Consider the following 18,346-nt stretch of genomic DNA (forward strand, 5'->3'; position numbering starts at 1 on the left):
AATGATGGCTTTTAGTTTTGGTGTCCAACCCAAGAATTTAAGTGGTCCCATCTGGCCCCCCCTATGAAACATTTTTGGAGGAGCCCCTGCCTGTTACTGTCTTACTTTGAAAATTCTCACCAGAAGTAGTGCGGATTTGTGATTTATTTTGACTGATGCTGCTCTCTCTCGCAGCTCTGAGGGATGCGGCGGGGTAGATGGAGGAGGAGGAGGTGATAGACTGGAAGGGCAGAATGAACCGGTCGGAGACGGAGCGGGATGGAGGACTGCGGTAGACTCCCCGGCAGGCTGCCACCCGGCGGGGGGCTCGCAGAGAGAGACGGCCCGTGTTGATGCGCGGTGGGAGGAGGGGGGGGCAGTGATTCATGCTGCAAATGACCTGACAGCGAACAAAGCTGGGCGTAAATGTGATCTTTGTGAGAGAAGTTTTTTTTTCCTGTTCAAAATTGGCGTTTCGTTAAAGATTGACCAATGAAAGGTGGTTGCGTGCGTCCATCATGGTCGTGGCCGTCATCTTAGCAGCATCACCGCCTGATCTCTTGAGCTGCCGCGGGCTGGACGTCAAGCCGAGCCATTACTGAGAGACAATCACAGACACATCACAACAAGACTGCGACATTTGACCAGCATGCAGGAGTGGAGGCTGCCGCCTCGCTGGCTGCTGCTGGCAGCGTTGGTGTTGAGCCTGCTGGGCTGCGGCGGGTCCGCTCCCCCCCGCGGGGCCGCACCTGCGGCTGCAGCGGTCCGCCTGCCTCTGCGCATGCGCGCGGCTGCAGGTGCCGCGGTGCCCGCGGCACCTGCAGCCGCGCGCATGCGCAGAGGCGCCCGCCCCAGCTTCGTGGGCATGATCGATAACCTCCGAGGGAAGTCCGGACAGGGATACTACGTGGAGATGGCCGTGGGTTCTCCTCCGCAGAAGGTAGGAGTTACATCACCGTCCAGCAGATGGACACTAATCACCTTCTGGCCTGAAGCAGGAAGGTATGAGAGGAAGAGAAATAGTTCCCCCATGTGGGTCTACGCTAGGGATGAACGATTTTTGAAAATAATCCAATTGCGATTTTTTTCCTCAATATTGCGATTGTACGACGGAGTATTAGGGCCAAACTAAGACAAAAAAAAAATGTGGAAATTACGAGAATAAAGTCATAATATAATGAGAATAAAGTCGTAAAATTACGAGAATAAAGTCATAATGGTGCGAGAATAAAGTCGTAATAGAATAAAGTCGTAACATTATGAGAATAAAGTCGTAATATTACGAGAATAAAGTCGTCATATTACGAGAATAAAGTCGACGACTTTATTCTCGTAATATTATGACTTTATTCTCGTAATATTACGACTTTATTCTCATAATATTACGACTTTATTCTCGTAATATTATAACTTTATTCTCGTAATTTTACGACTTTATTCTCATATTATTATGACTTTATTTTCGTAATTTCCTTTTTATTTTTCTTAGTTTGGCCCTAATACTCCGTCGTACGATTGCGATTTAATATGCGATTATTTTTTCAAGGTCCTGTTCTCATGTATTTTTCAACTACACAAGCAATAAATCAGTCTGTTTTTATCATAAGCAATGTCAGATTTATTTAAAGCACAGATTACAACAATAAAGAAAACAAATCTGTGGCTTTACCTCTTTAACACGTCTACATACGTCTGTACACACGAGTGTTATGGGTCGTTCTCTCTGAACCCAATCGCACGACACCAAACCGGGTTAAACTTTAGCCAAAACGAGGCGTAGTTTAGTTGAAAAACACAAAAAAAACTCCCACAGGGAACAAAAAAACCTTCTCACAGGGAAGTCAGAACTTCTTCACAAATAACTCAAAAATCACAGGGAGGAAAAAAAACACCAGCAAACTAACAAACAAACCAACAAAGCTCAGAGTTAACAAAACAAACCAGCATTGAACAACTGGCAGCCCCGTTCTTTAACCTCTCCTCCTGATGAGCTGACGAGCTGCAGGTGTGGCTCGTATATTTCCTCCGCAGCCCGCTCCCAGGCCGAGCCCTAACACCGAGGCCATGGTAGATTTAGGTTACGCAGCACTGTTGACTTTTTTTCCCTGCCGGCTCTGCTCTTCCCGCTCTGCTCACTCGCACATTACGTTACCAGATCACGTGACTGGTCAAATCGCAGCCTTTGCGGTTAGAAAATCTCGTTTTATCACATCGCGATATTATCGCAAATGCAATTAATCGTTCAGCCCTAGTTTACGCTGTCAATAAGAGACATTTACTGGGCTGCATTCAGTATAAATTAGGGGTGTAACAATACACTAATCTCACGATACGGTATGATACACGATATTGAGGTCACGATAATGATACGATACGATATTATAGCAGTATTTTTTTAACAACCTTGAATGAGGAACATATGACTGGAAAAATTTGTCTTTTATTTGAAAGACACAAAATACAAAATAATGCTGTGGGTTTGCCCTATTGTTAAAGTTTGTAATGCTTTATAACTGTTTAAGTTTTAAAGAGAAAGCCAGGACAACCATTTTCCACAAACTGAACTAAAAGTAAATGTCGGGTTTGCATTATGCATCTTTAGTTTCATACAAGTAAAGATATTTTGCCACAAACTGAATAGTTTCTCTCATGTATGACTTGACTTTTTTCTTTTCCAGAAATGTAACAACTAAAATTAAATAAATAAATAAATGTAAATAAATAAACTATGAAAAGTCCCAAACTCAAAATGCAACATGACTGTTATTTAGCTTATGACAGAGCTAAGAGCTTCATCCACATGCTCCCAGCCTGAGGCCGTAAGGTGAACCCCGTTATCGTTTCATCCCTCCCACCTTTGGGGACGACACAATCTTTACATCATAAAAAAGATTGATTCATGCTCACCTTAGAAGTAAAAGTTCGGATCGCAAAACTCTGCAAGAATACCTCCCTTTTTAGTATAAATACGACTGGATCGATGACCACCGTGTGCATTTCTCTCCTAACCCTCTGTAGTTAGAAAAGCGTACCTTTGGCTGGAAAACATTGTGCAATGTGCATGATAAAATAAAAGCTTGTATTAACATTTGATTCTGTTCACCGGTTTTCTTATGGTACACCAGACAAATGAACCTGCAGATCTTTCAATATGTTCAGGTATCTGAGCTGACAACCAAATCAAAATTGTTGACACTTTTTCACTTTGTCTTGGATCCAGCTAAGTTTGAAACTTTGACACTGTTCAGACGGGTTGTTCCACAGTGTACGGTGACGTCCCAGACCCACATCAGGGTAGAAATATCCAGCCTCTTCATCTTAACGCAACCAAGCCTCAGAACTGCACTTGCTGCGACTCACACGCCAGTGTGGGTTTTGGACCTGCCTTCATTGTACCTATTCATATTTGTCTCACAAATGAGTCGTATACTTTGTCCTGCGTTTTAATTGGCTAGCACTTCCTGCGTAGGTGCGACTTGTTGAAGTTGAAAGTTTGACAGAAGCCACTCTCCCGGTGCCACACTCAGAATTCCCAGAATTCAGCTTAACGCCATCCGCCTCCAACGGGAACGGACAGCGGCTCTCAGGATGCTCGTGTGAGCATGCGGTTAGAAAGTTAAATGCAAAGCTGTTGCACCAGCTTCTAAAGAGGCACAGCCCCGAGTGAGAGGGGGGTGGAGTGAACCGTCTGACTCCGCCCCCTAAACACCAGCTGTTGTGAGCAGAGGTTTAGAGATATCTTTGAAATGGGTGCTTCTGTGCTACATCATTGTGGTATTTTTAACTGAAGTGTGTCACAGGCGTGTAAATAACGCTTAAGGAAATGATGTCAACCTTTTTTTTTTTAAAAAAGGGCATGATATATCTCCTTTAACAGCTTTTATTGTCAACAAAGATGCTATGAAAATGTATGGGATATCACTACAAACGTTTATTACACACCTGTTAAAATGATTATTTCTACATATCATGTGAGTCAAGTGGCTTCTATTTGAAAGTGGAAAGAAACAGGAAAGAGGGTGGAGTAGGAATGGGTGATATTTTACCGTTCACGATAAACCGTCAAAAAAAATTCCCACGGTAAGAATTTGTCATCTCGCGGTAAAACCGATAAATTCCTGTTGATGACGTTTTTGTGTAAAGCTGATTTATGGTTCTGCGTTAAATCGACACACAACGTACATGAAGGAAGGAAGGAAGGAAGGAAGGAAGGAAGGAAGGAAGGAAGGAAGGAAGGAAGGAAGGAAGGAAGGAAGGAAGGAAGGAAGGAAGGAAGGAAGGAAGGAAGGAAGGAAGGAAAGAGCAGGAGGAAAGAAGGAAGGAAAGGAAAAAAGAAGGTAGGAAGGAAGGAAGGAAGGGAGGAAAGAAGGAAGGAAGGAAGGAAGGAAAGAAGGAAGGAAGGAAGGAAGGAAGGAAGGAAGGAAGGAAGGAAGGAAGGAAGGAAGGAAGGAAGGAAGGAAGGAAGGAAGAAAAAAGGATAAATTCCCGTTAATGACGTTTTTGTGTAACAAACATGGCAGATCTGAGAGCGAGATAGATTTATAGTTGAAAAGGTGGAGTTGAATTGGTATTTTTTTTATCGTCATTTTTATCGTTATCGGGATAAATGCCAGAAATTATCGTGATACATTTTTTAGTCCATACCGCCCATCCCTAGGGTGGAGAGAATGGAGGGGTATGACCCTCAGCAAAGGGCCTGCAGACCTGGGCTTGAACCTTAATGAGGACCTTTAGACCTCTGTAACTCATGACCTTATTCATACCACCTTATGGGACATTTTAATTTAAAGTCAGTTGACTGAAAAGTACCTTAAATATTCAAACTGTTTGCCTACTCATGTGTGTTTTTTTGCCCTGCGATGACAGCTGGCCCGTGAATGAAAGCAAAAGAAAGGACTGAAAGACACTGACAGATAATGGGAGCATTAATGTGTGGCGTGAGGACTGCCAGCTGGGTGCAGCTGCGGTGCACAGGCTGGCACGCAGAGGGCGGCGGCGGAGGGACGCAGCCAGGGCTGAGCTGCTGCAAGAGAAGGAGGAGAAAAAACAACAAAAAAAAAGGGGCAGAGTAGGGGGTTGGAAGAGAGAGATGAAGTGTGGGAGGAAAAAGGATTTCTCAGGAGTTGTCAGGAAACTAAAGCCGTGCCTGTGGGGAGATGATGAGGGACACAGCGGTGCTGAGTGGAAATGCCACTCTGGCTGTGACAAACGCTTCCTGAAACCAGCAAGAGAGAGAGAGATCTTTGTGATTCAGATTGCCAAAAGCCAACAGACTGCAAGAAACTGTCCAGCCCATGTTTTCTCCCACCCTGTTAAGACTTTCTATATATCTTTTGTAATTAATGGCCATGTCTTAATGGATTATAGAGTCTAGACTGGATGGACCAACGGTCACCAAACAAATGCAATATCCTCCATGGAAGCCTGACTGCTATTAGCATCATGACCCCGTCCCCTGAATGATCAATATCAATGCAGTTAGGTTTGAAACCGCTACGTTAGGGTCTCCACACCCTCCTAATTTTTATTATTTAGCCTCATCATCTTGGGGCCTGATTAAAAAGCTTTCATAATAATTGTCTAACTCACATTTTCAAGCTGGAAATTAAGGATGGAGACAGCATGGGGTTCTGAAGACTTGGTTCCCAGAGACCAGTCTGGTTGACCACGATCATCAAATGATTTGGAAGCTCTTAACAATTAAATCAATGTTCGATATGTATGATGTAACCGTGATGCACAACAGTACAGTCTTGTTAGAAGTCCGTGTTTACATCCAGTGTTCATGGTTCGAGGCTGGCAGAGGCTCAAAGAACTGGACGTTTCAGTGGACCAGTGAGGGGAAAAGGGTCTCGAATGAAGAGCCTTGCATTTAATGCTGAAGTGACCTCGAGCCGTTTAAGGTGGCGGTCAGATATGCTGCGATCCGTTCTCGTAACCACCGGATGAGTTCCCCTCCGTCGTGCTGGGGGAAGGGCAGATACAATAGCTGCAACAGACGGGCTCTTTGCCTGGGATGACAGGAAGGCAGAGAGAGGGAGAGACAGAGCAGGAGCAGGAAAAGACAGGAGGTCTTAGGGTGTCAGGATGCATCCTTTAGTGCACGTGTGTGCAGCTGTGTGAGAGGAGCAGCTCAGTCCTGGACAGTCAGCAAAATTCAGTCCAAGAGAGGAAGACGGCGTGCAGCATTGTGACTGATAGTGGTGTTTGCAGAGGGCGTGCGAGTACTGAGGATGCAGACCTGCTCTGTGTGTGTCCGTTAGGACAAAGTCAGGATTTATTCTGAGCTGCCAGGCTCGGCCCTTGAGACAGTAGCACTTCTCTGGGTATTTTAAGAGCCGATACATTATTGAGCAGCTTGCTTTGCCTCTGCGGCGGCCCGTCAGAGCGTCTCGATGCCCCTCTATCCATCCTTACTACGAGTGTCTCAGTCTCTGAAGAATCTGCCAGCTAAAACATGCAATCAGTTTACGCACGCTGCCCCTGACACGGAGCACACAAGAGGCGGTATATGTAGTCAATTCACATTTATAGTGTGTGAATGAATGAATGCACTGGGGAAACCGTACACGTCTGCTTCCACGACGGACTGTCTTTGTGCTCCATTCACACATTCCCTGACTGTTTTGACTGATTACGCAAAATGTGATACTCACGCGGAGATGCGGATAAAAAGGGAGGGGATGGGAGCAGGGGGAATAGAGAGGGCAACCTGAGAGGAAAGGAGGGCTGGAGCGGAGACAGAGGGACGACGGGGAAGGACGTTGAGGTCAGGCCTAAAAGATTGCAGGGTACTCCAACAAAAGAGAAGCAGATGAAGAGAAAAATTGTTCTGTGGATTGGTGCACCTTTTAAAAGACTGACAGTTTCTTCACAGCATAGAGCAATAAAAATTATAATTTCTGGGTCTTTTTTGTCCTGCTTTCTGTAGCTAAACATCCTGGTGGACACAGGGAGCAGCAACTTTGCCGTCGGGGCCGCTGCTCATCCGTTCCTGCGCAGATACTACCACCGTTCACTGTGAGCAGCCACACAGCAGTTAAGATACCCGGCCGCTCTTCTGCAGGGAAAGCTCATCTCACTCCCCTCTATTCATCCGCAGCTCCGGCTCGTACCGCGACATGGGTCGGAGCGTGTACGTCCCCTACACGCAGGGCCGCTGGGAGGGCGAGCTGGGCACCGACCTGGTCTCCGTGCCGCACGGCCCCAACGCCACGCTGCGGGCCAACATCGCCGCCATCACCCAGTCGGACCGCTTCTTCATCAACGGATCCAACTGGGAGGGAATCCTGGGCCTCGCCTACGCCGACATAGCCAGGGTGAGACGATCGGACCGCCGAAGAAAACCCTCAAACTAGGGCTGGGCGATATGGACCAAAAGTCATATCTCGATATTTTCTAGCTAAATGGCGATACTGGATATATATCGATATTTTTTCTGTGCCATAATTGGGGTTTCCCCCAAAGCATTATAGCATAGCATGTCTGTTAGCTTCATTTTTTCTGAGGCAAACCCTTAAAAAAACAGTTTTAATACAAAGCCTCGTGCCAAATGTCACACAGGTAGATTTATTAACAGAGGTCTGCACAATATCAAAATGTATAAAACAAATGAAATAAAAATAAACTGCCTGCATATATAAAATAAAAATGCTTCTTGAATAAAATAAAACAAACATCCCTTTCCTGCATAACAATTAAATTAAAATACACTGTGCAATTAATACAATGTAGACAGTAACAGGCAGACTTTTCCACTGAGGTTGACAGTTGTGCAAATAACAAAACATTTGTGCAAATCTCAAATAAAACATTCAAGTCAATTTGTCACAAAATAAGCTAGGCTATATCAAAATCATTACATTTTTTATTTAATTTTTTTTAATCGATATAAACCATATTGTCTAGTACCATATCGCGTTTGAAAATATATCGATATATATTAAAATCTCGATATATCGCCCAGCCCTGCCTCAAACCACAGAAATGAGCAACTTATGTAGAATTCAAGTGAACATTTAGCCTGGGTCCAATACATCCACACATACTTTATCTGTGGAAATATGCCCCACCCCCAGAACAAAGCGGGTATGGATAAATGATTGGATGGATATAAGCCTGAAAGAAACAGATCCCTGAGGAACTCAGAAAAGAGTTACTGATGCTCACCAGGGTGAAAAGGTTCAAAACCATCACCAAAGAGTTTGAGCTCAACTAATCCGCTGGTAGAAATGGAGCTAGTGTTGTTTTTGTCAGCCTGTTTCCATTTTAGTTTTAGTCCAGTCTTTGGGTCAAGCTATCATTTTAGTTTTTTATTAGTTTTAGTCACATTCATACTCCTTTTAGTTTTGTCCAGTTTCAGTCGACTAAAAGTCTGAGCATTTTAGTGTTATTTTAGTCAGAATTGTCCAGGACCATTTTAACCCTAACTCTAACCCATTTTACAATTCAGACAAGGTTATCTTATTATCATATTATTGTTACCTTATAGACTCAAGAATACATCCATTCCAGATACAGAAGACTCTAATTTGAGTTTACAACATATTTATTTTTCCGCATTTCTCCCCAACTTTTTCTTTTTCGACGACACATTCAGTTTCTTTTCCACGTCTATGTTTCCAGAGATGGTCTCTTCTTCTTCTCCCAGCCCCAGAGCAGATCCCCGCGTTTCTCTATTTAACTTTGTTTTTAATTGTCGTGAACCTAGAGCTCAGCGTTAACGGCATCAGCCTCTAACTCTGCAGCTGCATCTTCTGGATCTGATTCCTGCTGCAGCGACTGGGATTGAGGACTAACGTCACCCAGAACTAAACCAGAGGAAACTACTTAAACATGGACATTAAGGATCTTTGTCAGAACATTTCGTCTCATCTCGTTTTGGTCAACAAAAATGAAGACACATTTTAGCATAGTTTTTATTTAGTAATTTACATTTTAGTCTCGTTTTTATTCGTCTACGATATTCCATTATATATTTAATTATCGTTATCGTCACATGACCAGAATTTTCGTTGCGTCTCGTCTCGTTTTCCCCCAGGTTCTAAAGGCTTGTTGACGACGATATTTAGTCATAATTTTCATTGACGAAAGCAACTTTACAGTAGACCCCCCCCCGATGCTCCCTAGGGTGAAAAGGTTCAAAACCATCACCAAAGAGTTTGAGCTCAACCAATCCGCTGGTAGAAATGGAGGAAAATTACAAATCTAAGCTCACAAGCACCGCTGTGAATGATCTGTGATGGAAAATATGTTAGAAGTTGAGAGCAGCTGGCTGTTGCACTTCCTATATTTCTCTCTCTTCCAGCCTGACGACACGCTGGAGCCGTTCTTCGACTCTCTGGTGCGTCAGACATCCGTCCCCAACCTCTTCTCTCTTCAGCTGTGCGGCGCAGGCTTCACCCAGAACTACTCCCTGGGCAGCTCCACAGTTGGCGGCAGCATGGTCTCGCGCACACACACACACACACACACACACACACACACACACACACACACACACACACACACACACACACACACACACACGCTCAACACAAATCATCTGATGCAGTTTCAGGGAGCGCTGGATTATATTTTCCCCCTGTGTCCTTAGATCATCGGAGGAGTGGACTCGTCCCTTTATGTGGGAGAGCTCTGGTACACTCCCATCCGCAGGGAGTGGTACTATGAAGTCATCATTGTTCGGATCGAGGTGAACGGCCAGGACCTCAACATGGACTGTAAAGAGGTGAGAGTGGATTTAGCAGGAAACCAGCAGAAAATGACGATCTGGTGGTTAGTAGAAGCTATACTGACGTGTTGCCGTCTATCACCTGCAGTACAACTATGATAAGAGCATCGTGGACAGTGGGACCACCAACCTTCGGCTGCCCAGGAAGGTCTTTCAGGCTGCGGTCAAGGCCATTGAAGCAGCCTCTTCGGTCAGAGAATCTCATTCACTCCACGTCTTCTCTCTCTTTTCTATCGCTTAACTAGCTGGGCCTTTTTACACCCATCTCATTTGATATTTCATTTAATTTAATGTATTTTATTTAATAGGGACAATGCAGGTTTACATGTGATCACATTCACTCATTACAAACAAGCCAATGTGACTGATGTTCTGCATACAGAGATTATAGCTATTGCTAGTTTCCATCTCCTGTCCCTAGTTAGGCTTTTAGTAAAAGAAAACGAAAGAAAGGAGAAAAAGAATACAAAAATACATTCAATTTTCAACATGCAAAGCTATATCCTATTTACAATTCTCAGCTTGCAAGAGAGCACCCTATTAGCGGTTACAGGTGATTAAAAATGCGTACATTTCTGATTTTGCTTCAACCAGTCTTTGACATTTTTAGTAAAAACCTCAAAATCTTGAGTTGTTTTTATCTCTTTTTATCTTGTTTTTATCTCTTATCTTATATAAGCACTGGTTTCACTGGTTTTGTTCTCTTCATGTTTTGTAGTTTGGGTCATATGTGGAGCCTGGTACCTAAATGAGTCCAGAATCAAATAAATGTGATGAGAATAAGTTTGAGGTTATCGTAGTAGCTGCAGCCTCCGTATCCGAATGACTGAACATCCCTGTGACCTTGCCTTTCAGACGGAGCAGTTCCCCCCCGGGTTCTGGCTGGGGGACCAGCTGGTATGCTGGAAGGCCGGCACCACGCCCTGGAACATCTTCCCCGTCATTTCCCTCTACCTGATGAGTGAAAACCGCAACCAGTCCTTCCGAATCTCTATCCTGCCACAGGTAACTACGGGAGCTGCTTCTGGTTCTGGATATGGTAGAATGTCATGAAAGGCCAGCTCGCCTTTTGGATTTTAATTCTGCTGTAGTGATCAGGAGCGGCCATGTTTAGTTTAATGCAAACACATTATAAAAGGACAAAAAAAAAGCAAACAAACACGTTTTAGGTCCTGAAATGACGACCAAATCAACACATCTGAAGAAACACCACCTTGGACTTTTTTGGGGGATCGTTTAGATGTGAAAATGTGAGCTTTGTCACATCCCCAGTTCAATGTTACATCCTCATCTTCACTGCCACCCGACCTCGGCCTTAAATAAAGATCCAGTTCGTGATAAAGCTGATAAATCAAACACCAACTTAAAGAGAGGGAGGGGAGTGGGTGACTCCCAGGAGACACCTGCCAGCGGGGCATTTTGTTTCCTCAAGAGTTGCTACTGCCAATGCGTTTCAGTTCCCCTCCCTTTAGCCTCACTGCCCCGCTTAGAATCTCTTCCTGCGCTCATGAGAGCCACAGAGACGCGTTGCAAAGATAAATATCCTCCAGCAGCCGTGTCTTGATGAAGCAGAGTACTTAATTCCCACCAGTACTGCTTTGTCTTCATCCTCGCTCCAAGCCCTGCGTTTGTGTCCATGACAGCTCAGGCAAGACATGCCTTACTCCTCCTCCTCTCTGCTCTCCTTTTCACTGCTGCTCTCCTTCCCCCGCATCTCTTCTTCAGCACACCTGGATTTGGGGTCTTTGAACGTTACTTGGCTTTTCAGAATCTCAGTCAACAGATCCCTCATAGAAACAACCTTGCGGTTGTCATGGTTACTCATCATAGCAGCAAGAAGTTGGTGTTTTAATTGGGAAAAGGAAAAAGAAAAGCTCAAGAAAATACAAAAAAAAGTCACAGCATGACCAGAGCTTTATCTAAAAATGAAACAGAACAGAAAGACGTATCAAAACTGGTGGCATGCTGCATCTCCTTCACTGCTTCCTCACAGGCCAGGAGACATCATTCTCATTTATGTCAAACAAATCTCCTTAAACGTGGAGTCCAGATAAGCAAATCTTTTAGATTCTGGCCGCGCAAGATTGATTTCTCAAGTAAAATGAAAAATTATTTTATAATTACTAAAAGAATTGTGTTGCACATGGTATTTTGTGACTCCCACCCTTCATCTTGAAGTCTTGAACTTACTGTCGTACATAACAGACTGAGATAATGGTTTTATTTTCCTCTGTATTTTGGCAGGAACTCATGACACAATAAAACCCTTGAGTCATTTAATCAAATAAAAGTTTACAAGCAGGAATAAAGTAATTACTACATTTAAATAACCTTTTAAGATACATGCCAGGAAACAGTTCTCATTCAAATAGACTTAGAGACGCCTCATTATTGTAGCTGACAGGAACAACCACAGCAATTAAAGTTTGTACTTCTTTTTATTCTAATCACCATAATAGATTATTCGCTCTACAAGGAATATGCACTTTGCATGTGTGCTGTGGCATCTAAACAGGAGTAATTAAAGGCAATCAATGTACCAATGAACCAGAAACATTTCATCACTAAAATATGACGACTAACTGGATGAAAAATCAGCTGACAGCTGAACTTGAACTTATGCTGAATATTTCCTTTTACAGGTGAAGATTTGTGGCGCCCTCTAGTGGACAACATAGTTATTGCATCACTGTGTCTGGGTTTTCTTATTGTTGCTAATAAGCTAAATATATAAGCAATATAATATATTATATTATATCATATATATGGCATCATATGTTGCTATTATCTGCAATGTAAGCACGGAGATAAAATCCTGCAAAGAAAAAATATATAAAACACACACACAAATGACCAATTTACAAAAGATGTTTTTCTCACTTCTGCAAGAGCAACATGCTATCCTGGCACGCATTTGTCTTTACGAGCACAAACAAAAACAAAAACTAAATAAAAACATGAGAGACAGGTCTCTTGCAGATGTGCATCGTGTTTTTTAACATTCCAAAGCCTTGTCACATTTTTTGAATTATAGGGCTCCTTACAGTTTTAAATGGAAAGATGTTACATTCCTCACTAGTTCAAGCCATATTTGTTATTTTTATACATGTTAATAATGAAAAAAGAAAAAAACCCACCTTGGATCAGTTTGGGCATCCCAAGATATTTCAAATAACTTTTACCAGTTGAAAACAGAGAACTGAGGCACTCATGAGGGTAAGGTTAATAAAATGCCTTTATTATTGCATGGCTAGTCTCTTAAAAGCGTGTCTACGCGTTTCAGCCAAACTGGCCTTCGTCAGGACAAAGGCCAGACGAAGGCCAGTTTGGCTGAAACGCGTAGACACGCTTTTAAGAGACTAGCCATGCAATAATAAAGGCATTTTATTAACCTTACCCTCATGAGTGCCTCAGTTCTCTGTTTTCAACAATTTATGGATCTCCCTTGACTGAAGAGCACCTGAGGGATACTATTTTTGCTAATACCCAAGCAGCACTCCATGCACCGCGTTCCTGTCTAAACATTTACCAGTGCCTAAATGTTATTGTGGTGTAAATGTTAAATCTTTATTAATACTCTCCAGACCTTCTTCCAACAGCCACGAGCTCCTTCATACAGCTGCTAACTCAGAGAAAATTGGCAAATTTGGAAATTGGAAAACTGGCACCTCCTCCTCATGCTGGTCACGCATCCCATTCTTCAACCATAATTCGTCACAAGTCAGCCAATGTGGTTGTGTTGGTGACTCTGACACGAACACCATGCCAAAGCTAATCCCACAAGTGTTCAATTCATCCTCTCTACTCCCAAATACTGGAGGTAGTCTCCGATAAACTCCTCTGTGAGAGGGCGAGCGTTGTCATCTTGGAGGATAGTCTTGGGTCCCAGACTGTGCAGATAATTCAAATATTCAAATATTGCCACAGGTTGCAGAATCTCACCTCGATATCTCTGCATTGAGATTTCCTCCAATGATGACGAGCATCGTTTCTCCAGTGAGGGAGACTCCGTCCCACACCATCACACTGCCACCACCAAAAGATCAGTACAGCAGTCAGTACAGCAGTCAGCATAGCGTTCTCCAAGTCTTCTCCAAGTCACACTCCACACTCCAACAACCGTAGGCAGAATCTGGACTCATTGCTGAGTCCAGATTCCTCCACATGTTCCTCCACATGTTCAGGTTCTCTTCTTGTCTTCATGCAGCAATACCTGCGGCCGGTAGAGGAGGTGGCCTCTCCTGAGGAGGACTGCTACAAGTTTGCCGTGTCCCAGTCCAGCACCGGCACGGTCATGGGCGCCGTCATCATGGAGGGCTTCTACGTCGTCTTTGACCGCGAGAAGAAGCGCATCGGCTTCGCAGTGAGCACCTGCCACGGTGAGGGGGAGGAGTGGGAGCGGGACAGCTAGGTTGACTCTGCAAAAATACAACAGGAGAGAATAATAGTAAAGTACGACGGAGTATTAGGGCCAAACTAAGACAAAAAAAAATTGGAAATTACGAGAATAAAGTCATAATATAATGAGAATAAAGTCGTAATGTTGTGGGAATAAAGTCGTAATAGAATAAAGTCATAATATAATGAGAATAAAGTCGTAAAATTACGAGAATAAAGTCGTAATATTGTGAGAATAAAGTCGTAATAGAATAAAGTCATAATATTATGAGAATAAAGTCGTAATATTACGAGAATAAAGTTGTAAAATTACGAGAATAAAGTCGTAAAATTACGAGAATAAAGTCGTAATATTATGAGAATAAAGTCGTAAAATTCCGAGAATAAAGTCGTAAAATTCCGAGAATAAAGTTGTGACATTACGAGAATAAAGTCGTAATGAATAAAGTGGTAATTTTTGAGAATAAAGTCATAATATTATGAAAATAAAGTGGTAATTTATGAGAACTCTAACAGGAAGAGCATCTTCTCCCTGTGTTAAAATGAAGAATATTGAGCATCTTGTGAAGTTATATTTATATATTTATAATATATTACAACTTTATTCTCGTAATATTACGACTTTATTCTCGTAATATTATGACTTTATTCTCATAATTTTACGACTTTATTCTCATTACATTATGACTTTATTCTCGTAATTTCCTTTTTTTGTTTTTTTGTTTGGCCCTAATACTCCGTCGTAATAAAGAAATACACCCACAGGTGCACAGGTGCCTCATATAAGACGCTGACCCGTGTGCCATCTGTAACACCTTCAACTGTCTTCTCCCGTGTGTAGTGCACGACGAGTTCCGCACCGCCTCCGTGGAGGGCTCGTTCCACGGCGTGGACCTGGAGGACTGCGGCTACAACATCCCCCAGACGGACGAGTCCACCCTGATGACCATCGCCTACATCATGGCGGGAATCTGCGCCCTCTTCATGCTGCCTCTGTGTCTCATGGTGTGCCAGTGGCGCTTCGCCCGCTGCCTGCACCCGCACGGGGACTTCGCAGACGACATATCGCTCCTGAAATGAGGGCGAAGATGTCGGGACACTTGAAACACACGCGGAGATGACCTGTGTTACAAAGGATGTCCAACGTTATGACATTATGGTGCTGTCCAAAGAGCTTTGAAACGATTCTTCAGGAACACGATAGGAAATGTACAGACATTGCTGACGTGCACAGCCAGGTTGTTTGAGGGGATATGGGACCGGTAAGAGAGAGGTCCCATTGTCAGTATACACTTTGCCTGTTTAAGATACCTATGCAGATCAGCATGGCCGGAGGAACCTATGTGGGGAAAATAGCCAAAACAAACAAAATAAATATGTCCTTTCCTAAAACTATTAAAACGTGAACCACACAGATTGAAAAGGGTGCTATCCCCGTCTTGGGTAGGCTCCACTGCGCCCCTGCAACCCCAAAACGGGACGAGTTCAGCCTCGAAAATGAAAATATGGACGGAGCTCTACACTGAGCAAATTAGACTTTAGGAAAAGATAAATAAGTGTACATTACTAACACGGATGAAGACAACTTGGATTTGAATACGACGTGAGGAGTCCTGGAGCTGGCGGGCGGGATTTGATGTGGTGCGACTCAAACGTGTGATCACGTGTGTGTTTGTAGTTCCTAACATTTGTGGCTTTTCGAGTGAATGATGCGAGCATGCCCGTGTGTGTGTGCACGGCTGTTATGTCAGAGAAGAGTATACAGAAAGTTATGAAGATTATTAAAAACATGCTGCATCTATGAAATTACGTAACCTTGCACACGCCAGCAAAGATGTCTGCAAAGCAACTGAAGTATGCATCCAGAGACTACGTGGCTGAAATATGAGACTGTAAAGCATTTGCAGTAAAACAGTTGGTTTTGCAAAACCGACACTACTGATTACCGTCAATATCAGATGTCACTTTTTCTTCTAATACTGGTAGCTTAAATGTATCTGTCGTACATGAAATGTGTTCATTCCAGATCTCCTATTTGCACAGACACAAAACATAGAGTGCTTATTTATCCTTGGAAACTACTTCTGCACCATCCGATCGTTTTAAGACTTGAGAGGGCTTCTTTCACAGACAAGCAGCTCACACACACACACACACACACACACACACACACACACACACACACACACACACACACACACACACACACACCACTCACCACATCTTTCAACGGGGACCATATATGCTTAGACAAGGAAACCAGCCCAAAGTATGTTATACACTAAAGATAAATATGTATGTTGATCAGGGACAGTTCATGTTGTCTCTGAACAAGCTGTAAATAGAAAACTCAGAACTGAATATTTATCTGTCAGGCACTGGCAACACTGTTAAACCAATAAAGTACTTATTGTAACTGTAACACGTCTCTTGAGGTCAGTTTTTTCCAGACAAATGTTACATTAACGTAAACACAGATATCCAGCGTTCCCGAAGGCTCAGAAAAAAAAAGTTGGAAAAAGTTAGTCGTAAAGAACTGTTGATATTAAATTATGGTCTGAATTCAGAACGTTCGACTTCAGAAAACATGGATATTTAGTGTACAGTGAAGCTGCTATCAGGAAAGGAGCTATTTAAGATCACAGAGGAATTAGACATGAATAATTGATGTAGTAATGAGATTGGCACCACCACTGAGTGACCACAGGTAACTAGGAGAGAGCTAACAGTAACAAATACAGTGGTGTGAACAAGTATTTGCCCCCCTCACATATTTATTTAGTTTTTGCTTTTCTGTCACACTTACATGTTAACGATCATCACACTCACTTTAATATCAGACAAAGATAATCTGAGTAAATGCTTCCTTTAAAGTGATTATTTCATTTATGAAGGGGAAAAGGTTTCCCAAGCCACCCTGGCCCGATGTGAAAATATAATTGCTCCCTGACGGTAGTAGCTGGTTGCACCGCTCCAGACAGCCGCCATCAAACATTTCCATAACTGGGAATGAGTCTTTCACACTGAGTCTTTCATTGTGGAGGAGTGTTGTTTCACTGTGTGTTTTACTTCAGCCATATTAGAAGGTTTTCGGGCATTGACAGGCTCTTCAAGGCCATGTCACTGCATCTGAACTGGATTGAAGTCCAGATTTTGGTCAGAACAATCCCAAACCCTTTTTTTTATTTTTTGAGCCATTAAGAGGAAGACTTGCTGGTGTGCTGCATAACCCAACTGCGCTGATGGCCAGGCTTTCTCCTTCGGCATTTCATGGTAGGGAAGGAAGTTCATCGTTCCATCAACTACAGCAAGTTGTCCAGATCCTGAGGCAGCAAAGTCGCCCCAGACCATCACACTACCGCCACCATGTTTCACTGTAAGTATGATGTTCTTTTTCTAAACGCCTTGTTAGTTTTACGACAGATGTAACGGGGGGCACTCTTTCCAAAAGGTTCCAATTTCCTCTCGTCAGTCCACAGAATATTTTTCCAAAAGTTTTGGTGATCATCAAGATGTTTTGGGGCAAATATTTGATGTGCCTTTGTGTTGCTATTGGTTGTCAGTGTTTTTTTTTTGTTCTGTTTTGTTTTGTCTTTTTCCTTCGGAACTCCCCCATGGATGTCATCTTTGCCCCGTCTAAAGCTAGGCTTTAGACGTCGTTCCGGGTTCCTTTTTGACCTCCTGAATGAGCGTCTCTACGCTGTTGAAGTGAATTTGGTAAGCTGGCCACTCCTGGGAAGGTTCACCACTGCTGCATGTCTTTGTGGAGAATGGCTATCACTGTGGCTCCCTGGAGTCCCAAAGCCTTTAGAGTGGCTTTGTAACCCTGTCCAGATGGATAAGAGTCAATTACTTTGTTTTACTTTGTGTTTGGTTCTACAAACCGGATTCGGTTGAAGTTGGGAAATTGTGTAAAATGTAAATAAAAACAAAATACAACGATTTGAAAATCCTTCTCAACCTATTCAATTGAATACACTACAAAGACAACATATTTAATGTTCAAACTGATAAACTTAATTGTTTTTTGCCAAATAATAATTAACTTAGAATTTCATGGCTGCAACATGTCCAGTAGAAGTTGGGAAAGGTGGCAAAAAATACTGAGAAAGCTGAGAAAAGCTCATGAAACACCTATTTGGAACATCCCACATGTGATCAGGCTAATTGGGAACAGGTGGGTTCCATGATTGAGTATAAAAGGAGCCTCCCCAAACATGCTCAGTCATTCACAAG

The 18,346-nt window shown here is 43.0% G+C and overlaps 1 protein-coding gene across 1 annotated transcript; it reads left to right on the plus strand.

The window, feature by feature from the left end:
• The first annotated feature begins 178 nt into the window (after positions 1-178).
• Positions 179-16,532, plus strand: bace1 (beta-secretase 1). The gene is made up of 9 exons (XM_061718974.1): positions 179-919; positions 6,911-6,999; positions 7,082-7,298; positions 9,287-9,424; positions 9,575-9,709; positions 9,801-9,902; positions 10,568-10,717; positions 13,920-14,091; positions 14,952-16,532. The coding sequence occupies exons 1-9, from the start codon at positions 629-631 to the stop codon at positions 15,188-15,190; spliced, it is 1,533 nt and encodes a 510-aa protein (XP_061574958.1). The 5' UTR covers positions 179-628; the 3' UTR covers positions 15,191-16,532.
• The last annotated feature ends 1,814 nt before the right edge of the window (positions 16,533-18,346 follow it).

This window comes from Cololabis saira, chromosome 4 (genome assembly GCF_033807715.1).
Source record: "Cololabis saira isolate AMF1-May2022 chromosome 4, fColSai1.1, whole genome shotgun sequence".
Lineage (NCBI taxonomy): Eukaryota > Metazoa > Chordata > Actinopteri > Beloniformes > Belonidae > Cololabis > Cololabis saira.

Coding starts and splice junctions, on each gene's coding strand:
- bace1 (XM_061718974.1), top strand. CDS start 629: ATGCAGGAGTGGAGGCTGCCGCCTCGCTGGCTGCTGCTGGCAGCGTTG. Junction 9,425..9,574: donor CCACAGTTGGCGGCAGCATG/GTCTCGCGCACA, acceptor CTGTGTCCTTAG/ATCATCGGAGGAGTGGACTC. Junction 9,710..9,800: donor TCAACATGGACTGTAAAGAG/GTGAGAGTGGAT, acceptor TATCACCTGCAG/TACAACTATGATAAGAGCAT.